The sequence below is a fragment of the Mauremys mutica genome, chromosome 7 (assembly GCF_020497125.1).
Source record: "Mauremys mutica isolate MM-2020 ecotype Southern chromosome 7, ASM2049712v1, whole genome shotgun sequence".
NCBI lineage: Eukaryota > Metazoa > Chordata > Testudines > Geoemydidae > Mauremys > Mauremys mutica.
This window is the reverse complement of record NC_059078.1, coordinates 76,075,290-76,099,873: the sequence shown is the minus strand read 5'-3', so window position 1 is coordinate 76,099,873 and position 24,584 is coordinate 76,075,290. Positions and strand designations below refer to the sequence as shown.

The following is a 24,584-nucleotide window of genomic DNA, read 5'->3' as shown; positions in this document are numbered from 1 at the left end:
CCCTACAGAATATACCAGGTTCTAGTTCTAGATTTTCTGTCTGGTATATATGAATCTACAATGCCAGCTTGAACACTGATGTGTCTGTGCCAATTCTCTCACCAGATTTACTCTGGTTCAGTTTTGACGTCATGGTAGTAGTGTTGTTTTCAAGTAGTTTCTGTAAATCTCCGGCTGACTGATGAATATCGTTCTGAAGATCTTCCAGAAGTGCCTTGTGATTCTGAATGGTTTTCATAATTTCTTCTGCCTGCAGTGATGTCAACACTAATTGCAAAATGAAAGAAAGTGATCAGCCACACAATATCCAGCAATCAACAGTGTGAAAGGGGCACCCCAACCTGGTGCAGGCTCTGTACCAAATCCTATATTTCTTACTCACTGAGTAAAGATTTAATTCATCCTTGAGTCTTCCAGTGACTCTATATACAAAAGGCTTTGGGGGACATGACATTATAAGCTCATGTAAATGTGTAGTCCCAGTTATTTCAATGGGAGTATTATGACGACAGCCTTCCGCCATACCATGAGCATCTCTTGCAGAATGAGAGCTTTCAAGTCAGTTGGCTAAAGTTACAGCTACACTGCAACCGGAAGGTGTGATTCCCAGCTCAGGCAGATGTATGTGGTCAAGCTAGCACACTAAAATAACAGCATGGCCACAGCTTCACAGGCAGCAGCTCTGTCTAGTTGCCCATGCTGTCACAGCCATGCTGCTATTATAACATACTAGTTCAGGCAAGGCTAGCACGACTGTCTATCCAAGCTGGGAATCACACCACCTAACTGCAGTGCCAGATGTGCCCTAAGCAAAGTTGGTCTACCTACAATCACACACCATTGGCTTGTAGAGTTGGTTGGGAATTTTTTGACAAAACAGTTTTTCATTGGGAATGTTTCTCAGGTCTGAGATAGAATTTCTGGTCAAAACTGGAGGTGGGTGGGGGATAAGAAAGCAGAAGAGCCACTAAGCCAGGGATTTGAACCTGGGTCTTCCACATCCGAGCTTCGAACCCTAACCATCAGGCTACTGGCTATTCAAGGATGTGGTTGGGGAGGTTGGTTTTTTTTTCTCCCCCCAAAAATATCAAAAGGTCTTTGTTTCATCCCAATGCAGAACAGGAACTTCTTTAAAATCTTGAAAATTTTCATGGGATGGGAGAAAATATTTCCAATCCAGCTCTATTTGCCTTCACTTTCATTAAAAATATTTTATACTCTCAACTCTCCTTGCAGCAGAGATTTATGCAAGCTGAGCTCAGTGTCTGGGAGAGGATAGCGTCTTCCAAGGCTGTAACATTGCCCTAAAGCCAGCTGTTAGGAGATATTTAATAGCACTTAAAAACTGCACCATTTCCCAGAGGCACAAGGACCCAGTACATTTTGTCAGACTGACAGGACAGAGTGCTGAGGTATGGATCTAACGCACTAAGTCCATAGTAATGCCATCAGAACCTTGGGGGGGGGGGTCTATTTTATTAATGACTCTAAAATACCATTTTGAGTGGGTTGTTTTTCTGATAAGTATTCTGAGCGATAGGTTTCCACTTCTTGACAATGGTAGAATTCATCTTGGAGGATGAGCAATTTCATGTTGAAATCTCCAAAACGGTGAAAGAATTAACACTTTGTATTAGTTGGTATTCTCACCTTGTTCAGAGCCTGTTTGATATAAAGTTGTAGAGTGGTTACTTTAATTTCCCTGGATATTCTTGTATTACAAGTCAGTCTAGGGAAGCCAGAGACCAAAAAGACAGCTAGTACTTCAGGACAGGTAGGTATTTGTACAGCATCAAAGTCCATGGGAGCTGCCAGGTGTTCAGTACATTTTAAAAAATCAGGATACTTATTTAGGTGCCTACCTATTGGCAAAGGAGTCTAACGAGGCACCCAATTTTGAAAATCTGGGTCACTTTGTCTTCAGCTTGGCAGGATCCTGTGTCAAACTTAGAGGCTCACAAAAAGGGATTCCTTACACCGAAGGGTCAGGAAGCATCTTATACAGTAACTCCTCACTTAAAGTCGTCCCGGTTAACGTTGTTACGTTGCTGATCAATTAGAGAACATGCTCGTTTAAAGTTGCGCAATGCTCCATTATAACATTGTTGGCAACCGCCTGCTTTGTCCACTGCTGGCAGAAAGAGCAGCCCATTGGAGCTAGTGGTGGGTCTTGGAACCAGGGTGGACCAGCAGCCCCCCATCAGCTCCCCGCTCCCCTAAGTTCCCTGTGCAGCAGCCGTCCAAACAGTTCAGCTGTCCCTCCCCCCACTGCAGGGCCGCCCAGAGGATTCCGGGGGCCCGGAGTCTTCGGCGGCGGGGGGGCCCTTCCGTTCTGGGACCCGCCGCCAAAGTGCCCCGAAGACCCGCGGCGGGAGCCCCCCGCCGCCGAATTACCGCCGAAGCGGGACCGCCGCCGAAGCGCAGCCCGGTCTTCGGCGGTAATTCGGTGGCGGGGGGGGGCCCCGCCGCGGGCCTTCCAGGCACTTAGGCGGCGGGTCCCGGAACAGAAGGGGCCCCCCGCCGCCGAAGACCGGGCTGCGCTGGCGGCGGCGGGTCCCGCTCCCCGCCCCCGACGGTCCCGCTCCTCCCCCCGGCCCCGGCCCCGGCCCCGGCCCCAGCCTCTTACCGAGCACGTCTCCGGCGGGGCCTGAGCTCCGTCCCGCTCAGAGCCGCGTGGTGAGGGGGCGGGGCTGTGAGCTCCACGCCGAGCGGAGGCAGCTGCCCCGCCCCCTCCCCACGCCGCTCTGAGCAGGGCGGGGCTCAGGCCCCGTTGGAGCTCCCAGCCCTGCCCCCTCCCCACGCGGCTCTGAGCGGGACGGAGCTCAGGCCCCGCCAGAGACGTGCTCGGTAAGAGGCTGGGGCCGGGGCGGGACCGTCTCTGAGCGGGGCGGGGCTCAGGGGCCCCGACGGAGACGCTGAGGCTCCAGGAGAGGGGCGGAGGCGGGAGCCTCCGCTCTTCTCTTGGGGGCCCCTGCGGAGCCCGGGGCCCGGGGCAAATTGCCCCCTTTGCCCCTCCCTCTGGGCGGCCCTGCCCCACTGCCATGTGCTGCTCCTGCCCTCTGCCTTGGAGCTGCTCCTGGGAGCCTCCTGCTTGACAGGGATCAGGATGGAGGGAGCCTGCTGGCAGCAGCTGCTGTCTCAACTTGCTGTTCTACTTAAAAGGGCAGTGTACTTAGACTGGGGTCAGCATACTTAAAGGAGCTATGCATGTCTCTCACTCACACACATGGTGTGTGTCTCTGTCTCTCTCTGCCATGCTGTCTCCCCTTCCTTCATTCGTGCAGCCTTGTAGAGTATGAGGCTACATTAACACCAATGAGGCATTCCCTGGGAAATATCCCACCCTCTTCCACCTTCTGACTCCACTACCTCAACCAAGCTTCACAATCATCATTGCTATGTACAGTATTAAATTAAATTGTTTAAAACTTATACTGTGTGTGTGTGTATATATGTCTTTTGTCTGGTGAAAAAAATTTCCCTCCCCCATTTACATTAATTCTTATGCAGAAATTGGATTCGCTTAACATCGTTTCGCTTAAAGTAGCATTTTTCAGGCACATAACTACAATGTTAAGTGAGGAGTTACTGTACTGAACAAATGATCTCTTCTTCCATGATCATTTGTAGAAATGTTATACAAGGTTAACACAAACAAGATATATACACTTAAAGACTTCTCACTAACTGAAGGGTAAAGGCCTTCCCAAAGCAAGCAAATTCACTATATAGACAGCTATTGTCCACATAGAACATGTATACAGCAGCTGAAAAGTCCTTCCTCTCATTGTATACATCTGTTTTTACGAGGTTAAAGAGATTAATTGAAGCAGTGAGTTAAGTTCAAGAACATACTTTTGCTTGAGAACTCTGCTCCATTTTCCAGTCCTTCTGTATGATTAGCGGGCACTGGAACAAAATTGGGATCTGCAATTGAGATTTGATAAATTGCATATTAATGGCACAGCCTGCTTTCCCCTCTTTCGTGAATTGTTTCACACAAGTCAACTACTCAAAACAGAAGGGATCTCTTTTCATTTTATACATATAGAGGCTGATCTTCAGCTGGTGTAAATTATGACAGCACTGCTAAAGGCAATGAAGCTATGTCAATTTACATGTTAAGGACCTCCACCTTGTTTTCTGTGTTAATTAAATTCCACCTCCACCATGAAGCATTCCAGATATTAAACCATTCTGTCTACCCTCTTGCCCAGTTACTGCACTCATTATTGCAATATCACACATCAATCTGTATTGCTTTTTAATTGCTTGTACATTTAAGACCAGTCTGACCACACCCATATAAGTAAGGACTCCAAGGTCAGACCTTTGGATTACAAGTTCCTCAAGGCAGTGAACCTTTTCCTGGACTGGAACAGTTACCTATTTTACAGTGCCACACGCTTATAGCATTTCTTAAATAATAATAAAACCTCAGTGGATTTTCTATTCATGCTGATTTATTGACCTTTAAGAAATGAGCTAGGAAGGACTGTACACTGTTAACATTTAGTTTAAAAGCTTAGGTTGAAAATTGTACCTGTCTTATACATTTTAACAGTTTGGGAGGGAATGTCTGTGTGTTCTATGTATATTTAAAATTTTTAAATGCCTACAAATTACTAGTATTTTTGTGGCTTCCACCAAAATCTCTGAAAATTCCTTTTTATGACTCTACAGTTAACTCAAAATCCCTGCACATTGTTGCTATCGGCCATAATACTGTTGTGCAAATGGGAAATTAAATGGAGGGTAGCCATGTTTAATCTCTTCTCTGTAACACTCATTTACCAAACAAAATGCTCTACATTTGATGGTATTTCTTCTAAGAGTATAAATTAAAGAATGGCGAGTAGTAGTATATGTTTCAAAATATGCAGTGCTTTACAGATCTGCCCTCCAAAAAAAAAAAAGCCAACTCCACAAAGGGAAAAAGAGAAACTCCCTTTTAAATTACAGAACACATAGACGAGTGAGATAAGGATTCACCTACCTTGACTTGTTCTCACTGTGGCCTCCTTAATTACAAAGAGAAATTGTCTAATAATGTTGTAGCTTGGGTTTCCTGCTCCTCTTCTGAGCATGATCAATAAGCATTTTTGTATGCAGTGTTGTAGCCATGTTGGTCCCAGGATATTAGAGAGACAAGGTGGGTGAGGTAATATTATCTAACCCACCATGCATTACTGTGTAAACCAGGCAGCTGCCAGTTTCCCCTATTCTGTGGAGCGCAGTGTGTATAGGATCCACTAACCTTGTTTGGAATTGAATACATCATGATTTCTCTAGTAACTGATCTGCTGCTGTAAACTGTCCTAGTCACCAGCCTTCACTTGGAATTTAGTCCTGGCAGAGTAGACTTCTACCTCAGTTGAGCCCACAGCAATGTGGCAAACAGACCTTTCATCATGTGTGTTGAGCATGACAGCAGGCTTCTAGATGACTGTTTGCAGCCATTACAGCTACTAATAATGTCAAAGTAGCAGCAGATTCAGGGAATAGAAGTCCCGAGAAGATGAGCCATGTTGGTGACCTCACATCATAGCCCTGGTCTACACTGGGGTGCGGGGGGGGGTCAATCTAAGTTACGCAACTTCAGCTACATGAATAACGTAACTGAAGTTGACGTACTTTGATCGACTTACCGTGGTGTCTTCACCGCGGTGAGTTGACTGCTGCCACTCCTCCGTTGACTCTGCCTGCGGCACTGGAGTACAGGAGTCCACGGGAGAGCGCTCAGCGGTTGATTTATCGCATCTAGACTAGATGCGATAAATCAATCCCCCCAGATCAATCGCTGCCTGCCAATCCAGCAAGTAGTATAAACATACCCTTAGACACAAGAACAGATGAGTAACAGTCTTTTTAAAAAAAATACAGAAATCTAAAATGGAATGAAAGCCTTAAGAGAAGGTCTAATGCAGAAAATAAAGTCCTGTTGCTCAGCTTAGATCTCTTGTTCCTAGTTATTTAAAAAAGATACAGTCTCCCTCCCCCTCCCAAACCACCATGATTGGTGTCTAGTCTTAATGCTCACATTCACTTTTTAACTTTCCTTACCACGTTGTTCACAGTTCTCGCCAATATAACCAGGGCAGCATTTCCAGTGCAAAGAGTTTAAAACCTTCTGCCTCACACGATACACTGGCTTCAAAGTTGCCCTATACCTGGAAAATGAAAAACATGAGACTAAGGACCTGATCCTCAATTGGTATAAATCTCCACCAGCTGAGAATCTGGTCCTAATACTGTACTAGATGGCTAGTACAAAAAAATAAATCAAATAACATGCATCTATGCTGCTCAGCAGAGCATTCTGACTGTCCATGTCGTGAAAGCGCTCTTTTCCACCTCAGTAAAATGTGATTTGATTTTCATACTTTTTTTAGTAGACCTCTCGCTACATGCCTCTTGCAGAAAAGAAGTATCACTGTGATAGTTATAAAGGAGTCCAGTGTTAGCAACTGAGTGTTAGTTTCCATAGTGTCTTGCAAATGTAAAACCAGTCACACTCAGAGGTGGAGGTTACCATTCTTTAATTAGCAGAGCTCCAACAACTTGTTCCACTCTGTACAATAGAACCTCAGAGTTAGGAACACCTCAGGAATGAAGGTTGTTCGTAACTCTCAAATGTTCGTAACTCTGCCAAAACATTATGGCTGTTCTTTCAAAAGTTTACAACTGAACATTAACTTAATACAGATTTGAAACTTTACTCTGCAGAAGAACAATGCTGCTTTCCCTCAATTGTTTTTAGTAGTTTATGTTTAACACAGTACTGTACAGTATTTGCTCCCCCCCCCACTTTTTTTTTGTTTTGTTTCTGCTACTACCTGATTGTGTACTTCTGATTACAAATGAGGTGTGTGGTTGACTGGTCAGTTTGTGGTGTTGGTAACTCTGCAGTTCTACTGTAATTGCTTCCACAAGTGTTGGAGTTAGACTAAATTCCAGAAGTGTTGTGGTCTCCTGTTACTGTATGGTGGCCTTAAAGGGGGACACAATTGCAGTTTTGTTATTGGTGTATCTATCAGAAACACCACAGATGAGTTATACGTTCAGGCCCAAATTTCACTCAAAATCCAAATGCCAACTGGAATATCTTTTGTGACTTTTAAAAACAAATTATAATAGAAACTAGTTTATTTTTAAACAGACATTCTACTGCAGTTTGCAACATAGTGCTAGTACCAGAGACATTTAAAACTGTCTTGAAATAGGCTATAAAGAAAAACAAAATTGGAAAATCTGATTTCATTGTTCAGAGCAATGGATAAATTAATGCATGAATAGGTTACAAATAAGATTTAAAAATATATATTTTTAATAAATTAATAATGGGTAAGAATGCGTGGGTGGATATTAAATGTATTATTTTTAATCAGAAAGTCTCTCTTTCAGCCAGTGTTTCCCAACCACTATCAAATGTACCTGTATTGGTACCTCAAGCTCTTGCCACTGTTCCTTGCACAGACATTATCTTCTCGGGGAATAGTACCCAGTGGTATCTTAGGCACTAAACCTGCAGACACTTACACTGTGCTTAATTTTATGCATTGTAAGTAGTCCCATTGAAGTCAAGGGAGACACATTGCATAGAAATATGCATGTCTGCCATTAAGGATCAGAGTCGTAATGATCTCTGACTTCAGCCTTTCTTATCTCTGACTTCAGCCTTTCTTTTAATGTGTTTACGCACAGATCAATTGAATGCTTCAGTTCAGTTAGTGACTCCCTTAGTAAATATATCACAGTTAAGGACTCTTCCCTCAGTTAAAGATGCCTAAGCTAAGTTTAGATTACACACAAGCACATATGATTTAGGAGTACAAGTCTCAGTTGGGTTTGAATGGGACTTGTGCTTCTACGGGTGTGTCTTCTCTGCAAAACAAAGTACATTCTAAGACTTTAGCTAACACAGGTTGAAATAGCAGTGAACACAAAGCAACTTGGCTTTTAATTTCAGTTAACAGCTTGTGTGAAAGCCTAGAGAGGAGCCTGCCGATGAATTTGAGCTGCTAGCCTGAGTAGATGCTGAGTTGCCAAGTCTTCACTGTTACCTTAACACACATTGGCAAGCCCAAGTTAAGAACACACTTTCTTTTGCAGTGAATACACACGCTAAGTCGCTTAAGAACTTTTTAAAATCTCACCCTGAATATGTGAAAGAAAAAGGTTTAGCTGCCTCCATTGGTTTTACTGAAGCGAACAAAGAAGCAGATAATGGGAAAATTAAACAAATATTCCTTGGGTTCTCTAATTTTATGAGGTATATAAAAAGGCAGGATGTTTGGGCTGCTTGTTTTATTTTACTGTAACACATTTTCCTAACCCATCACATTGACCATGTCACCCTTCTCTTTGATTCCTCCACTGGCTTCCCCCTTTTCTATCACATCAAACATAAACTGCTTTTTTCACTTTCAAGGCCCTTCACAGTCAAACCCCACCCTACCTATCAACGGCTGATGCTCACTGCCAATTGGCCTATGATGCCAGCCCCCACTACCCACTTTCTCAGAACTCTCATTTCTGTGACTCGTACAAATAACTTGACCGTGATGAGGCTTCTGGTGTGCAGAGAATGGCCAATATTGCCTCACTGTTTACTTGAACTCTCTCATCTATCTGTACACATCTGTTGCCTCTTGGCTGATACTTGGCACAGGCCCATCTCTTTATTTTGTGTTTGTACAGTGCCTAACACAACATGGTTCTGGGCCACTACTATAATACAAATAATAATACCACTAAGGATACTTACATGATTTTCTGGCAGTCTGGGGCTCCATTTGAACAAGGCTGCTGTGATTTAATCACGTATTTCTCTTTCTTGCAGGCAGCTGTGTACGTGACCAGCTGGGACTTCATGAAGGAACACCAATTCCTGGGAGAGGAAAGCACAGGGAAGGAACTTAAAATGAAAGATTTCAAAAATCCCTATTAACAGCAATGCAAGGGAAGTGTGCCATTCAGAGGGGCCTCCTTTTCAAGCTGAATGATGACAAGGGAAAATGGAAATTTCCACAAAGCTTTTCTTTGTAGTTAATTTGCTTTGGTCTGGGATGGTAATGTTATTAGTGTTCAGTACAGAGGAGGATTTCGGGACATTATCATGACCTTGAGCCATGTTTGCAACCTTCTCAATTTTGGTTTCAGTTTGCAGGTTCAGAGCAAAGAGTGACTTTATTAAATACAGAAAGTGATCATCCTATTTGTATAAATGTACCACTCTTGTATCTGAAACTAGAAATATGAAATATAACTCTGAGGGCCTATTATTATTATGCAAAATGTGGGCCATTAATGGTGGTTTGGAATCTTGATGTCCCATTAACAAGGACAATTGACTGCAGATGGCTGTTTTACCTGTAAGTCTTCCTGTATACGTGTGTGCTGGAAAGTGGGTAATGAAATCTTACAGTAACATTTGATCATGTCACCTGAACTGGAATCCATCTTTAACCTGGTGTCTTTCTATTGAGAAGGGGGAGGGAAAGACCCAGAGGGACAAAGGATTCTTGCCTTATGCAAAAGATATTTAAGTGGGTGGAACAGAGTAAAGAGAGAGCCATCATGAGGGATCTCCTAGCTACCACCTGAGCTGGAACAAGGGCTGTACCAGGGGAAAGGATTGTGCCCAGACTAGGAAGGCATCCAGTCTGTGAAAGAAACATATTGAAACATCTTTCAGGGTGAGATATTATCTGCACTCAATTGTATTACTGTATTAGGCTTAGATTTGCATGTTTTATTTTATTTTGCTTGATAACTCACTTTGTTCTGTCTGCTACTGCTTAGAACCACTTAAATCCTACTTTCTGTATTTAATAAAATCACTTCTTACTTATTAATTAACTCAGAGTATGTATTAGTACCTGGGGGGGGAGGGGGAACAGCTGTGCATCTCTCTCTATTAGTGTTACAGAAGGCGAACAATTTATGAATTTACCCTGTATAAGCTTTATACAGGGTAAAACGGATTTATTTGGGTTTTAGACCCCATTGGGAGTTGGGCATCTGAGTGTTAAAGGCAGGAACACTTCTGTAAGTTGCTTTCAGTTAAGTCTACAGCTGTTTGGGGCAAGTAATTCAGATACTGGGTCTGTGTTGGAGCAGATGGGAGTGTCTGGCTCAGCAAGACGGGGTGCTGGGGTCCCGAGCTGGCAGGGAAAGCAGGGGCAGAAATAGTCTTGGCACATCAGTTGGCAGCTCCCAAAGGGGTTTCTGTGATTCAACCTGTCACAGTACGATCCACATTTTTGTTCTTAGATATATACATTTACATTTAGCTATATTAAAACATATTGTTTGCTTGCACCCAGCTAACCATGCTATCCAGATCACTCTGTAGCAGTGATTTGTCCCCTTCATTATTTACCACTCCCCCAATTTTTTGTATCATCAGCAAACATTATCGGTGATGATTTTCTTCAGCTCATTAATAATTTTTTTAAAATTAATAAAAACTAGCGTAGGGTCAGGAACTGATCCCTTTGGGACCCCTCTAGAAACATACCTGTTTAATAATGATTCCCCATTTACAATTACTTTCTGAGACCAGCTTTTAAGCCATTTAATATGCGCCATGTTAATTTTATATCGTTCTAGTTTTTTAATTAAAATGTCATGCAGTTCCAAGTCAAATTCCTTACAGAAGTCTAACTATATTACATCAGCACTATTACTTTTATCAACCAAACTTGTAATGTAATAAAAAAAACTGAGTTAGGTTGAGAGGATCTATTTTCCATAAGCCCATGTTGATTAGCTTTTAATTACATTACCCTCCTTTAATTCTTTATTAATCGAGTCCCATATTAGCTGCTCCATTATCTTGCCCAGGATCGATGTCAGACTGACAGGTCTATAATTACTTACATCAGTCCGTTGACCTTTTTCAAATATTGGCACAACATTAGCTTTTTTCCCATCTTCTGAAACTTCCCTGGTGTTCCAATACTTATTGAAAGTCAACAGTAATGGTCCAGCAAGCTCCTCACCCAGCTCTTTTAAAACTTTTGGATGCAAGTTATCCAGACCTGCTGATTTAAAAATGTCTGACTTTAGTAGCTGCGGTTTAACATCCTCCTGAGATACTAGTGGAATGAAAGAGTGTCATATGATATGACTACATTATCTGTCTTTTTCCTATATACAGAATGGAAAAATGTATTGACTATTTCTGCATTAGTACTGATAATTCTACTATTACCAATGCCATTTTTAGGATTCTTTTTGTTCCTAATATACTTTTAAAAAGTTGTTCTTCTTGTCCTTAACTCTTCTGGCTGGAGATTTCTCCTTGTGTCCCTTTGCTTCCCTTATCAATTTTCTATAATTCCTAGCTTCTGATTTATTAGTATCAACTTCCCCTTTCTTCCATTTGTTATATATTATATATATTTGTTATATATTATATTTTTATTTTTTATAGCTGCCTTTACTTCCCCTCTAAACTTGGTCAGTTTTTTAACCAATATGGCCTTCTTCCTTGATGATGGGATTGCAGCTTTTGAGGCATCTAGTAAATTGTTTTTAAACAAGTCTCAGTTATCACTCACATTTTCAGATTAAATTCTTCCTCCTAGCTGATCTTGCTCATAATTGTTTTCAGCTTTGTGAAATTGGTCCTTTAAATGCACCGAGTATATATATCACTGTCCTGGACTTTATTCTGTTCAAACTTTATAAATGTGATCAAGTCATGATCACTTGTATCTAAGTTACCATTAATTTTTAGTTCTGTAATGAGTTCTTCTTTATATGTCAAGACAAGGACTAATAGAGAATTCCTGTTTGGATGCAACATTTCGCTCATGTGAGTAAGAGTGTATAGGATAGAACCATATAACTTTGGCACTATAGCTTATCTTAAGCCCGGAAAGGTTCCCTTCATACAATGTGGTGTTTTGATATAAAACTACTTTCCCATAAGAAACCAACTAGTTACTAAAAACAAAAATAAAATAAAGCCCCGTACAATGCGGTAAATGTCAGATGGGTTGTTTGGCAAGGTCAGGAGACTCTTATGCTCCATTATTTCAATGGAGCTTGCATTAAAAGAGTACATTGTTTGTCTAGGGGATAAGGCTGTGTCTGATAAAGAACAGCAGAACTTTATAGAGTATATTTTTAAATGGGAACACAGGAACTAAAGCTTTGATTAGTGTCATATATGGGAAAAGTTTGCCTCAGAGACTCAACTGCAGAAACAATGGGGAACCATGTCAAGCACTAAAGCAAAGACTGACATCACCAGCCAGGAGAGCAGCTTAGCAATTAGTGGGAGGGAAGGAAGCCAGCACAGAAGTGGAAATGCTATGGGGAACACAGCTGAATGAAAAAGGTTTAGACTGCACTGTTAGGAAAGTTCACCAAACCACAGCCTTTGGGTTTGTCAGGGTATGCAGAGCATTTTCTGTTCCCTGAGTCTTTGCTTTTGAGACTTCTGCTATCCCTGATACTAAACAAAATTCTTTGTTTCTTGGAAATCAACATATTCTAGTGGCCCCTGGAATTGAGGAATCCTGCAGTGCTCTGAAAGCTGAGTGGAGATTCAGGGTATGGCTACATAGCAAAGAAAAACCCACACTGGCCAGTGCCAGCTGACGGGCTGGCAGGGATTGGGCTGCGGGGCTGTTTCACAGTATTGCCAACCCCAACAGTTCAAAAACCGTAAGACTCAAAAAAATCATGAGATTAGTCTAAAAATCACAAGATTCTTATAAAAGCTTAAATCATGATTTCTTTTATCCGACCTTCTGATTTTTGATCTCCCCCTGCCTACTCCCAGTGTATGTGTGATTAGCACAGTACTGCCTACTCTTGCATATTTATAGAAAGGAAGAGGATTTTGGCTTCTCCTGCAGGAGCTCTCACAATAATGCAAAGAGCTCTTATCTTTATGCAATTATGGAGCAGGGCCTGCATTTATTGCCAGTATCTCTTTCCCTCCCAGGCCATGGCAGTCACCTGTTCCCATAGCTGTGAAAGTTTGTGCAGCTCCATGTAGGACATTTTGCACCAATATGAAAAAATCACTAGTCTCCCCTAAATGATCCCCTGCCACTGTTTGGAGGTGGTGGAGGAACAACCACATGAGGAACATTAAAGATTCGCTCACTGATGAGGAACATCATGCATGAAGCTGCACAAAACTTTACTTCCCCCCAAAAGTCAATGAATGCCCCTTTTGTGCCCCAACTATTGCCTCATATCCTGCTGCTCTCCTGCAGGAAGCCCTCAATCAAGATTGAGGGATGCACAGGAAGATGATGGAACCTTAACTCTACCTTGCTCCTGGTCAGAAGCAGCAGCAGTGCCCAGAGCAGGAAGGAAAACCCTGGGGAAATGAGGAAATGCTGGTGGAAGCTAAGCAATCTGGGCAGCACTTCTCCAAGCAGCTGACGAGAGAGGCAGTACACAGTCATGGCAGAGGAGGTGTACTGAAGTGGCTCCCCAAAACAATGTGCACCCCAGGGCAGTGGGAAGAGGTGGGTCCTGGGGCTGACAGATTTTTAACTAAAATTAAGCCTCACTCATCTTGATAAAAAATCCTGACATCTGAGTATTCTATTGCAAGATCATGAGTGAGGCTTAATTTTAGTTAAAAATTGCATCTCTCATGATCAATTCATGAGAGTTGGCATGTCTAGTTTTATTGTTGTGTAGGCTTCTGCTGGAGCCCGTGCTATAGGACCCTGTGTTGTGGGAGGGAGGACCTAGGACTTGTCTACACTTAAAATGCTGCAGTGGCACAGCTTTACCTCTGTAGCATTTCAGTGAAGATACTACCTATGCCAACAAGGGGGCTTCTCCTGTCAGCATCGGTTCTCCACCTCCCTAAGAGACAGTAGCTAGGTCAATGGGAGAATTCTCCTGTCAACCTAGCGCTCTCTATGCTGGGGGTTAGGTCAGTTTAACTGCATCACTCAGGGTGTGGATTTTTCAGACCCCTAAGTGACACAAGTTATACCAATACAATTTGAAAGTGTAGATCATGCCATAGAAATGTTTGCCTTTCACTGGACGACACCATGGGACAAATCCTGAAGTCTTTAGCCTGTCCTTACTCACTGAAGGCCAGATTCTCAGCTGGTGTCCATCAGGGTAGTTCAGCTGAAGTCAACACAGCGATGCCAATTTACTCCAGCTGAGGATCATCATCTGGCTCTAACAGTTTTGACTGATAAAGGATGACATAAAAACTGAAAGAGGCTTGAAATCAATAGGAACTGGGCACCTAAATACCTTTGCGGATTCAGGCCTTACTGCTGAAATCAGAGCTGAAAGCCTGGGACCGGTCCTGTGTGCTTTGCAAGTCAGAACTGGGAGAGGCTTTCCCTCTCAGAGCCTCACTACATTCTTCTGAGCTAACAATGCAACTTTGCTTGACTGCCAACTCTAACTAGTATTGGAGCCATTCTATGTGAAGTCTGCCAGGTTCAGGCAGGAGTGTGCAATCTCTTGGAAACCTGCATTTAAAACAGGACTCTTTTGCTATAGTGCTTTTGTTCTTTCCCAGTGAAAACAATCCACACCCCAGGAGTCATCTCTGTGCTGATTTGTTTACCCCTCCCAGCTACTGCTTCAAAACAACAAGTTCCTTATGAGTTGTTAATCTAAAACAATGCATGCATGGGGAGGCATGAGGGGAGTAACTGACTGCACATATATTTATTCAAAACTGTCCAGATTTAGTAGGTATTCCAGTTATCAGTCTGAAACTCTAAGAAACAGATCACAGAACAGACCTGATGAGCAGACAGTTCCAAATCACCTGTGCTGCAGATTCTGCAGTCGTCCTCTATGAGCTATTAGACCAGCACAGAAGAGCCAGAGCTCAGTGCACTACAGCCTTGACTCCTGCTGGTTGCTCCCCTGCTTCAGCCTGACCAAAACCACCCCCTTTACCAGGGGCTGGGAGAAAGCCTGTATTGGTAGATATATAGCAGCAGTGAACACCTCACTATACCAGAGGTATGTTTAACCCCACTTTAAACGGTTCAAGTGGAGTAAAGGAGAATTGGGGTCAGTAATAGGTAAGGTCTGCTGCTTATTTTGGACAGTTATCAGCATTAAAGCTGGATGAATAGGAATTAAAATAGTTTGGCAGCTGCTAAATAGAATTTCTCTTTGACTGCATTCACGCCCTTCTGTTCACTTCTCCATTCTTTGTAGTTAACCTTAATTTAGGCATTTCCTGACTTTCAAGTGCTTTCCAGTGGAACCTGAAGATTACATGGGTGTCATGTTTTGTATTTAATCACCATATCTTTTCTTGTTATCCTGTTCCATAAAGTTTACAACGCATCTTTCACCAGAGGGTCATTTTTCAAGTTGGTATTGAAGTGCACTATAGACAGATGAGCAAGCAGTTTAGCCTTTTATTGCAATTATTTATCTCTTTTCAACAGTTTCCTTTCAAGGTATGGTATGGGTTAAGAAAAATTCCCAGGTTTCATTAGGATCAAGGATAAAAGTTTATTTCTGATATTAAAGGAGCAACTTAGAGGTTTCTAAGGAGGGCGGCGCTATCTTTTTTGCCACCCCAAGCACAGCAGTCAGGCAGCCTTTGGCGGCTTGCCTGCAGGAGGTCCCTGGTCCCGTGGATTCGGCGGCTTGCCTGCAGGAGGTCCCTGGTCCCGCAGATTCGGCAGCTTGCCTGCGGGAGGTCCCCAGTCCCACGGATTCGGTGGCTTGCCTGCAGGAGGTCCCTAGTCCCGCAGATTCGGCAGCTTGCCTGCGGGAGGTCCCCAGTCCCACGGATTCGGCGTACCCGCTGCCGAATCGCCGCTGAATCCATTGGACCGGCGGACCTCCTGCAGGCAAGCGGCCAAAGGCTGCCTGACTGCCACCCTCGCAGGGACCGGCAGGGCGCCCCCCGCAGCTTGACACCCCAGGCAGGTGCGTGGAGCACTGATGCCTTGAGCCGCCACTGTCTATAAGGGCCTGAGCCAAAGCTCACAGAAGACAATGGGAGTCTTTCTATTGACTTCACTGGCTAGGGATTAGGCTCTAAACATTCCCAGAATAACTTTCAAAGTGAGCCAAATTGTTTCCTTATTCAGCTTGTTTATGGGATCACAAAAACCTTGTGCTCTACATCTACTTTTTTTTCCTCCTCTGGGCTTCTTGTGAAACTGTGTCTAGGTTTATTCATTGGATAGACTAATTTTATGGTTGGTCTAATGCCCTCTGCTTTTCATTCCCTCTTGAACAATTTCACTTTGATTCAAGTTACTGCCTGGCAAATGGGCAGGAATAAGACTTTTTGTTGATGGAATAAGTGGAAAAGGCTTCTCTCCAGCATGGTGGAAAGCAATGTTTGGTTCACATCTGCAGGCTAAGGCGTTGCCTTCTGCACTCACCAACAACCCAGTGCCACAAATAGTTGAATATTTTAGTTGTTTTTCATGTTTTGCAGTCTGTGCTGAACCCAAGCACTGGGCCAAATTAATCCCTGGTGTAACTGCACTGACAGAGTTACACCAGGAATAAATGTGACCCATTATCTGTTATTACTCCATTAGATACAGCTTCTCAGCTACTCTCTCAATTCTGCTTGTTGAATGGCTTCTCAAAACATACGTGCCCATCTTTTAGTTTACTTTAATCCAAGTGTCCTGCTTTTTCCACATAACCATTAGTCTCTTCCTTCAGCAGCAAATCAAGGTGTGTCTCGGGCTCCCTATCCTGCAAACATTTAGTTTTGTCTTTACTAGGAAAAAAAGTGTATTCTTCACCCATGTGAACTCACTTGAGGTAAAACCCTAGTGAAGACAAGGTGGTTTGTAGTTTTAACACAAGTTAACAGATCAAGGTAAACACTTGGTTCCCCTGTAGTCTTTAATTTGACCTGCTAACACATGTGAAGAATGGAGGTTACTTACCTGTAACTGGAATTTCTTTGAGATGCGGTCTCTATCTGTATTCCATCTGTGGGAATGCATGTGAGCCATGCGCCCAAGACCAGAAATTCTAACAAGCAGTGTCGTTTGGCCTACACATGCTCAGTAGTTCTTCTTGTTCTAGACTGAAGGCTTAAGAAGCAGCATGAGCTGACACTTCTCCAGTTCCTCTTCTTACGGCGGATCCAGTAAGATGCAAACTGAGGGGAAGAAGGGCAGGTAGTAGATTGCAGGTAGGGACCACACATCTCAAAGGACTTCCAGTTATAGGTAAGTAACCTCCATTTCTTCTTCACACGCTGATTCCTATGTGTACTCCATGTGTGGGTGACTGACAAGCAGTATTCAGAGTGGAGAGGGGTGTGAGGATGCTGGCAGCAAAGATGCATCAGCAGCAGAGGCCTGAATGGATGGATATGCACTAATTGGCAGCATGTGATGATGCACCCACAAATCTGTTTAGAGTTTCTCTCACAGGATAATGCTTGTCTTTGCGACTCTTCTGCTATGGCGAGAAATAGCCTTGGTGGTGATCTGATAGGTGTGGTCCTTTACAAGTAGCCCTCACTGGACATGCCAAGTTTGGCTGCAAAAGGGAAAGCAGATACTCCCAAGACTGGTGGGTAATCCTGAAGTTAAACTCTCCAACCAGTCACAAACTGTGCTTTTGATCCCCCCACACTGTTTATCAAGAAACAAAACGAAAAAAAAGAAATCACACAGCCCCCTTTATTACATTCCAGTTCTCTGGCTCCCAATTAGCGCATAGGTCCAGTACAGTGAGAAGTTATTTTAAAACTCTGCTCACATTTGCAAAATGTTCTTCTGATCCCAAAGGGCCAGCCACATTTCCAGGTCAATATAAGTTTGGGTCTTACCCAAAATACCACATTGCCAGCGAATCCTTTAGTATCTAAAACTAAAGGTTTATTATAAAGAATGAAGAAAGAACAAGACGAGTTGTTAAATGATAAAGCAGTCACATACATACAAAGATTCAAAGTCCATATATCAGGTTCTTAGCAGTATTGGTGAGTTTGCTAGCTTGAAAGTCTCTCTGGAGTACATCCACAGCTTGGATGGGTCATTCAGTCCTTTGTTCAGAGCTTCAGTTTGTAGCAAAGTTCTCCCAGAGGTAAGAAGTAGGACTGAAGACAAAATGAAGATGATGCAGTTGCCTTTTATATTCCTTTTGCCATGTGGCTTGTACTTCCTTTGTTCCAAACACAAGCTGTCCAGCACATGGCATGGAAAAATCTTACAGTTCTGTCCATAAGGCATGCTCCTACATGGCTTGCTGGCTCAAAAGGTGTAGTCCTTGTTCCTTTCAATGGGTTCATTGTACAGTTGATGTCCCTTGATGGGCCATCAAGCAGGCCTAGTGCTGATGCCAATCTGTCTGGGAGTGTCACACAGAAACACAGCACAAGTTTGGAAATACAGCTATACCCTACATATATAACTCATAATACAAAGGTGAGACAAACATATGAATAAGATTATCATACTTGGCAAATTATAACATTTTTGCAGCTATCTTATATGTCATATTTGGCACAACTCATTTCAATTTTACAATATTCATAATATCCTAAAGTGTCCCCCAGATTCCATACAGCATCACACAAGGCACATCTGATATTGAGGGAATGAATGCTTTTCCTTTTGGCAGAAGCATGGAGTTTTGTGAAGAAAGTATATATGGATAGTTTGGTTGATATGTAATTAATTCAGAAATAACCTTGGGGAGGGATTGAGGATGGAGTCAAAGGGAGACCTTTTCCTTGTGAAAAATAGTATATGATAGGTCTGCTATGAGGGTGGCCATCTTGCTTACTCTTGTGGAGGAAGTAATAGCAACTAAAAATACAACTTTCATGGGTAAGTGGGACATGGAACATGTTGCTAATGATTCAAATGCTGGTCTGGTGAGTACTGATAGGACAAGATTGAGATCCCTTTGAGGTGTAGATTTGTCCACTGGCAGAAAAGTCCTGACTAAGTGTTTCACGAATCTCACTGTTCTTGGGTGAGTGAAAATGGAATGTCTGTCTAGCCGGAGAAAGGAAGGCATTGATGGCTGCGAGATGGACCTGCAGTGAACTAATGGAAAGACCTGAGTTTTTTAATGACATGAAATAATCTAAAACACTGGGATATCTGGAGAAGGCTGATTATGCTGAGCCCAGGAACAGAAATGTCTCCATTAAGCTAGGTAGCAGGTCCTACTTAAAGTAGAAAAGACTCAAGTAACAATAGTTTGGATGGGTGCCAAACAAGAGCATTCTGGTTCGGATGCCCATGCAAACATCAGGCCATGAGGTGGAGTGAGTGCGGGTTGGGATATCTGATTTTGCCCCCTTCCTACGTTAAGAGATCTGGGAATAGGGAGATCCTGGCAGGAAGATGGACTGACATTCTCAGAAGCTCTGGGAACCAAAACTTTCTGGGCCGCTTGGGTGCTAAGAGAATGACTTAGATCTGCCACGACAGGGCCATTCTCAAGACTTGTGGTACTAGATGAATGGGAGGAAAGGCATAACTGAATTGGTTTGTCCACGACAACAAGAAAGCATCATCCCGAGAGACGTGACCCATAGCTCCTCTGGAACAATACAGAGGAAGTTTTCTGTTGTTTGGAACACACAAAGATCCCATTGAGGAGTTCCCCACTGAGCAAATATATTACTCAGAACAGAGCTTTGCACCTCCCACTAGTAGTCTGTAGACTGGTGTCTGATGAGGTTGTGTGCTAAAGAGTTTTGAGCACGTGAAAGGTATTCAACTTGGATAGTGATGCTGTTTCTGATGCACCAATTCCAAAGCCTGACTGCTTCCAGACAAGGGAGAAGAGATCTTGCTCCACCCTGTTTGTTTATGTAAATCAATATCTACGGTGATACCGTGGGACATTACTTGCATATGGAATGAATGTATAAGCGGAAGAAAAGTCCTGAATGCCATCAGGACTGCACTCAGTTCCACTAGACTGATGTGCAGTCTGGCTTCTTATGGGTACCTTATATGGCATGGTAGTTCAGGTCAGCACCCCAACCCCAAAGGAGTCTATTATGATGGTGGCACTAGGGGTGGGACTGTTGAAGAGGATGCCCATTCTCACTTGTTCCAGATTCCACAAACAAATTAGAGAGGTAATGACTCTGGTGGGAATGGTCACTCTTGTGTTGATATGATCCTGGTCTGCTGAGTAGACCTACTGGAGCCAGACCTGTAGGCATCATAGATCAAGACTGGCAAATGTTGTCACATAAGTGCACGTGGCCTAGAAAAGAGAGGCACATCTTCATTGTAGTCTTTGGTCTGCGAGTAATCTGTAATATCAGATTGCTCATTACCTGAATTCTTTACTTGGGGAGGAAAGCTCTTGCTGAAATGGAATCCAGTGTCACTCCGATAAAGGTTATAGTCTGTGTGGGTGTTAAAACTGACTTCTTTGTTAACACAGACATCCAGCACCGCTAGAAGATGGAACAGGAACAAAGTCAGTGACCTTACTTCTTGGCTGGAGCGACCTACTAGGAGCCAGTCACCGAAAGACCGGGAAACTGTATAACCTTGACGTCTCATTTGGGCTACTACCACACAGGAAAAGTTTGTGAATACTCTGAGAGCTGCTGCTACTCCACAGGAAGGGACTCTGAACTGGAAGTGTTCTTGATCCACTAGAAATAGAAAGAACTTTCTGTGGGACAGAAGAATATCAGCATGAAAATAGGCATCCTTCATGTCAAGAACCACGAACCACATCCCGCCTGTGGGAAGGGGATTGTCTGTGCTAATGTAACCATCCTGAATTTTGACTTTCGAATAAAGTTGTCAAAAGTCCAAAACAGGTCTCCACACTCTATTTTTTGGGGAGACTAAGAAATAGGGGAATAGAACCTACTCCCTTGATACTGAGGTGACACTTGTTCTATTGCCCGTCATTGGAGGAGGGAGCCTGCCTTCTGTTAAGAATCACCTCGTGAGAGTGGTCCGTGAAGGGGCACTGGGAAGGGGATTTGTTGGACAGAGGGAGAGAAACTCTATGGAGTATCCTTGATGGATAATTTCTAAGATCCAACTGTCTGTCATGACAGAGTCAATTGTGGGTGAAAAATGAGAGACTGGCCACAAAGATAAGGGGAGTTGAGATGGGTGGCATCAATAGCAGTGGGTGGATCTTGACCAAGACGTCAAAAGTGGCCCTTAGTGGCTGGCTGGGAATGGTTAGAAGATATGGTAGCAGAAGGTGCTGAATATTGAAGCCCTGAACCATCTGAAGTTTACATGGAGGCTTGACTGGATAGTTGTGGTAGAACATCTGTGGAAGGGATGGCCTGGGCTTATACTCCTGCCTCTAGTGCTTCCTCCTCAGGGTCAGAGTATACATTCCCAGGATGTGTACAGTCAACCTCAGGTCTTTCAAAGAGTGTAGGGATTCAACTGTTTTCTTGTCATATAAATTCAACTTGTTGAGCGGTAGGTCCTGTTTGGTGTTCTGGACCAACTTGGGGAGTCTCAAAGAGTGAAGTCCAGACACGCCTCATAACTATATCAGTGGTGAAGACTCAGGATGCTGTGTCTGCTGCAACTATTGCAGCTGGAAGGGATGTCTTTGCCATTAACGTGCATTCTTCTATGAAAGACTGAAATTGGGCTCTGTCCTTAGGGGGAAGCTTGTCTTTAAAGTCAGCCAGCCTGGAAAAATTGCTAAACTCATATTTTGCTAACAAGGCCTGATAGTTAGCAATAAAAAATTGCAGGCTTGTAAAGAAAAAGACCTTTCCTCCAAAGCAGTCCAACCTCTTTGAGCCCCTGTCAGCCAGGGTGGTCTTGGGATGTTGTAATCTTGTTCTCTTCATGGCTGCTTGTACCACCAGCAAATCAGGCAGTAGGTGGGAGAAAAGAAATTCAGCCCTTTTGGTGGGGATGAAATAGCATCTCTCAGTCCTCTTAGGTGTGGGGGCATGTAAGGCTGGGATGTGCCAGACCACTCTGACTGGCTCCATGATGGCCTGATTAAACAGGAGTGCCACCTTGCTTGGACCTGTAAGCTGCAGAATATCCAAGGGCCAGTATTGCGAGTCCTGGACCTTCTCCATTGGTATCTGGAGATCACTGGCCATTCTCTGCAGTAGCTTCTGGTACTGCCTATGGTCATCTGGCAGAGGTTGTGAGGATGGAGTGATGGCTTTTTCTGGAGATGAGGACAAGATTCCCATTGGTACCTATGATCCAGAACAACATCCTCTTCATACTCTGATGGATCCAGTGGGTGCCAAGTAAGAGAGTGTGGTATGACTCAGGGATGGATCTGGGGTGTCTACCATGGGGCTCCTTCAGGCTCCTTTAACACCATAAGGAGGGTTCAACCAGTAGGGAGGGGGAAATCTACTGGTTGGGGGTGGCAGGGCATCAAGTATCAGCAGTCTCTGGGGAAGTCATATCTGGGTGGATGGCATCCAGATCTCCGCTGTCTGTCAGGGCTCAGCTCCCTACCAGGAGATGACAGAATGGCTGGTGTGCCTAACTCCTTCAAGCCCAAGAAGTGCTCTGTCTCCACTGGGGGGCCAACAGTACTGGAGGGTGCAGAGGGGATGGTTCTTGTGTCACCTAAGCATTGTCATACTCCAGCATGGCAATGTCCCTTAGGAGGACCGGCTTGGAGAGGAGAAGAGACTGAGGGTAAGGGAAGAAGATATTCTCAAGTGTAGTGTGTGTGTGTGTCAGTATTCAGGGCATTTTGACGGTTGGAACCATTGGTTCCCATGTGTCCTGAGAGGCTGTAGTTGGGTGGTCCTCTGAAAGATGGACCAGCCCCAGGAAAGAATCAGGTCCAGCACTCCTGGATGTAGTTGGTGGATGTCAATCCTTGTGCTTCAGAGCCAGTACCATGGACTGAAGCAATGTATCCTAGTTTTTTGCACGTTTCACCCTTCAGCTTGGAGGTTTTCAGCAATCCTGAGCTCTTAAGATCTGTATGTGAAGACTCACCTGACATGGACAAACTTGGGGAGCAATTTAATCTTTTATGGATAGATCTGGACAGGGATCTGTCCTTGTGACCATGAAAGTGCATCCTACTCTAATAGAAGCCCTGAAAGAAGAGTCCTTGAGCTTAGCAGCTGTATACTTTGTAAGTTCATACTTGCAGGGGTACTGCTTGTCTGTTGGGGCCAATGTACAGGGAGGTCTCCCTGGCACACATAAGAGTGCAGTCTCGTAGCCTTGTCCATAAGGTGTTTCCTTAATCAAAGCTCACAAGCTTCGCATGTCTGCAATGGAAATGAGCGACAGATGCCTCACTTTGCAGAAATATGCAACTCACCCAAGCAATAGAGACAGGGTTGGTGATCATTGCTCACAGAGAAGGAGTGAGGGCAGAAGACACAGTTCTTGAACCCTGGGATTCTGGGCATAGTCCTAGACTGTGGGGAGGGAGTTCCAGTAGGCGGGGGAAACAAGCTATATGGATTATACTATAAAACTCCAAATATATTAATATACAACTATAAAATTATTTACACTACTACTTACAGGCTACCAACAGAGAAAATTTGGAGAAATCTGTGGACTCAGGGATTTCAACTGAGGCCATGCAATGGTAAGAAGGAACTGGTGGGGCGTTGGCCCGCACTGCCTCTGATGCCCTTGATTTGGAGCATGAGGAGAACTGCTGTCCATGTGTGACCAGTGAGCGCTGCCTGTTAGAATTTTCCGACTCAGGCACATGATTCACATGCACACCCACATGTGGAATGTACGTAGGGAAGACCAGCACTGGAAGAACTCCAAACTACGTGAGGATTTTATCTCTGATTAGTTACTACGAGTTAGCTAATGTGAGTTCAGACCACACTTTTTTTTCCTACTGGAGACACACAATTTGGTTATGTCTTCATGGCCAAAAAAGGTAGGGTTTTTTTTTATAGTATTAGCTATCCTGCCATGTAATTCTAGTGCAGACAGCATAGGCAGTTTTTACTGCAGTGTGGCTAGGCAAAGACAGTACTATACCCCATGCCCCTGTTTGACCTTGTCCAGACTACACTGCAGTAAAAACTGTAGACTTATCTCCACCAGGATTTGACTGTACGACAGTGAATGTACATTTGTTATGACACTGTAAAAACACATTTTCTTATGGCAGTGAAAACCTAGCCTTACACACACAGGCAACATGTAGGCCCCAGTCCTGCAATGCTGCTGAGTTCAGAGAGATCGCTTGCATGTGTAAAATGACCAAAGCATAAATGATTGCAGGACTGGGGTCTTAGACTCATTACCAGAGTCTGATATCCTTTCTCAAGAAATATTCTCATTTAAGTCAATGAGAGTTTTGCCTGAACAAAGCCAGCAGAACCGAACTCTGAATTGCCTTTTCCATGCATTTTATTACCCCTTTGTGTGCACAGGTTTTAGCTGAGTTGCCCATTCACACGTGTTTCTTAATGATTATATTCTCCCCAGAGTCCATTTCCTTAATTATTTTGCAAACTCTAGTGTTTTCTACCTGAGCAGAATAGGGAATTTGTCAGACTCTTAACATTTTTCTTTTCCCACAAGAGCACAAAAGAGGACAGCTACATAATGGTTGCCACGGTCAGTGTTCAGGTGAAAAATAGGGGGCTTGCTTCCTGCCTGATTTACACCAGTGGATCTCCA

The 24,584-nt window shown here is 43.7% G+C and overlaps 1 protein-coding gene and 1 long non-coding RNA gene across 3 annotated transcripts in view; one reads left to right on the top strand and one right to left on the bottom strand.

Moving 5' to 3' along the window:
- Positions 1–24,584, bottom strand: part of MMRN2 (multimerin 2) — a 48,410-nt gene that overhangs the window by 10,905 nt on the left and 12,921 nt on the right. The window contains exons 2-5 of one of the 2 annotated variants that reach the window (XM_045025890.1): positions 8,768–8,890; positions 6,064–6,170; positions 3,856–3,927; positions 103–267 (exon numbers count right to left, since the gene is read on the bottom strand). In XM_045025890.1, coding sequence (XP_044881825.1) covers positions 103–267; positions 3,856–3,927; positions 6,064–6,170; positions 8,768–8,890 — 467 coding nt within the window. The remainder of the gene's footprint in view (positions 1–102; positions 268–3,855; positions 3,928–6,063; positions 6,171–8,767; positions 8,891–24,584) is intronic. The other variant, XM_045025891.1, reaches the window with a different exon arrangement.
- Positions 14,863–20,676, top strand: LOC123375173. The gene is made up of 3 exons (XR_006581329.1): positions 14,863–14,985; positions 17,041–17,186; positions 20,383–20,676. It is a non-coding gene; the product is annotated as an uncharacterized LOC123375173 (long non-coding RNA).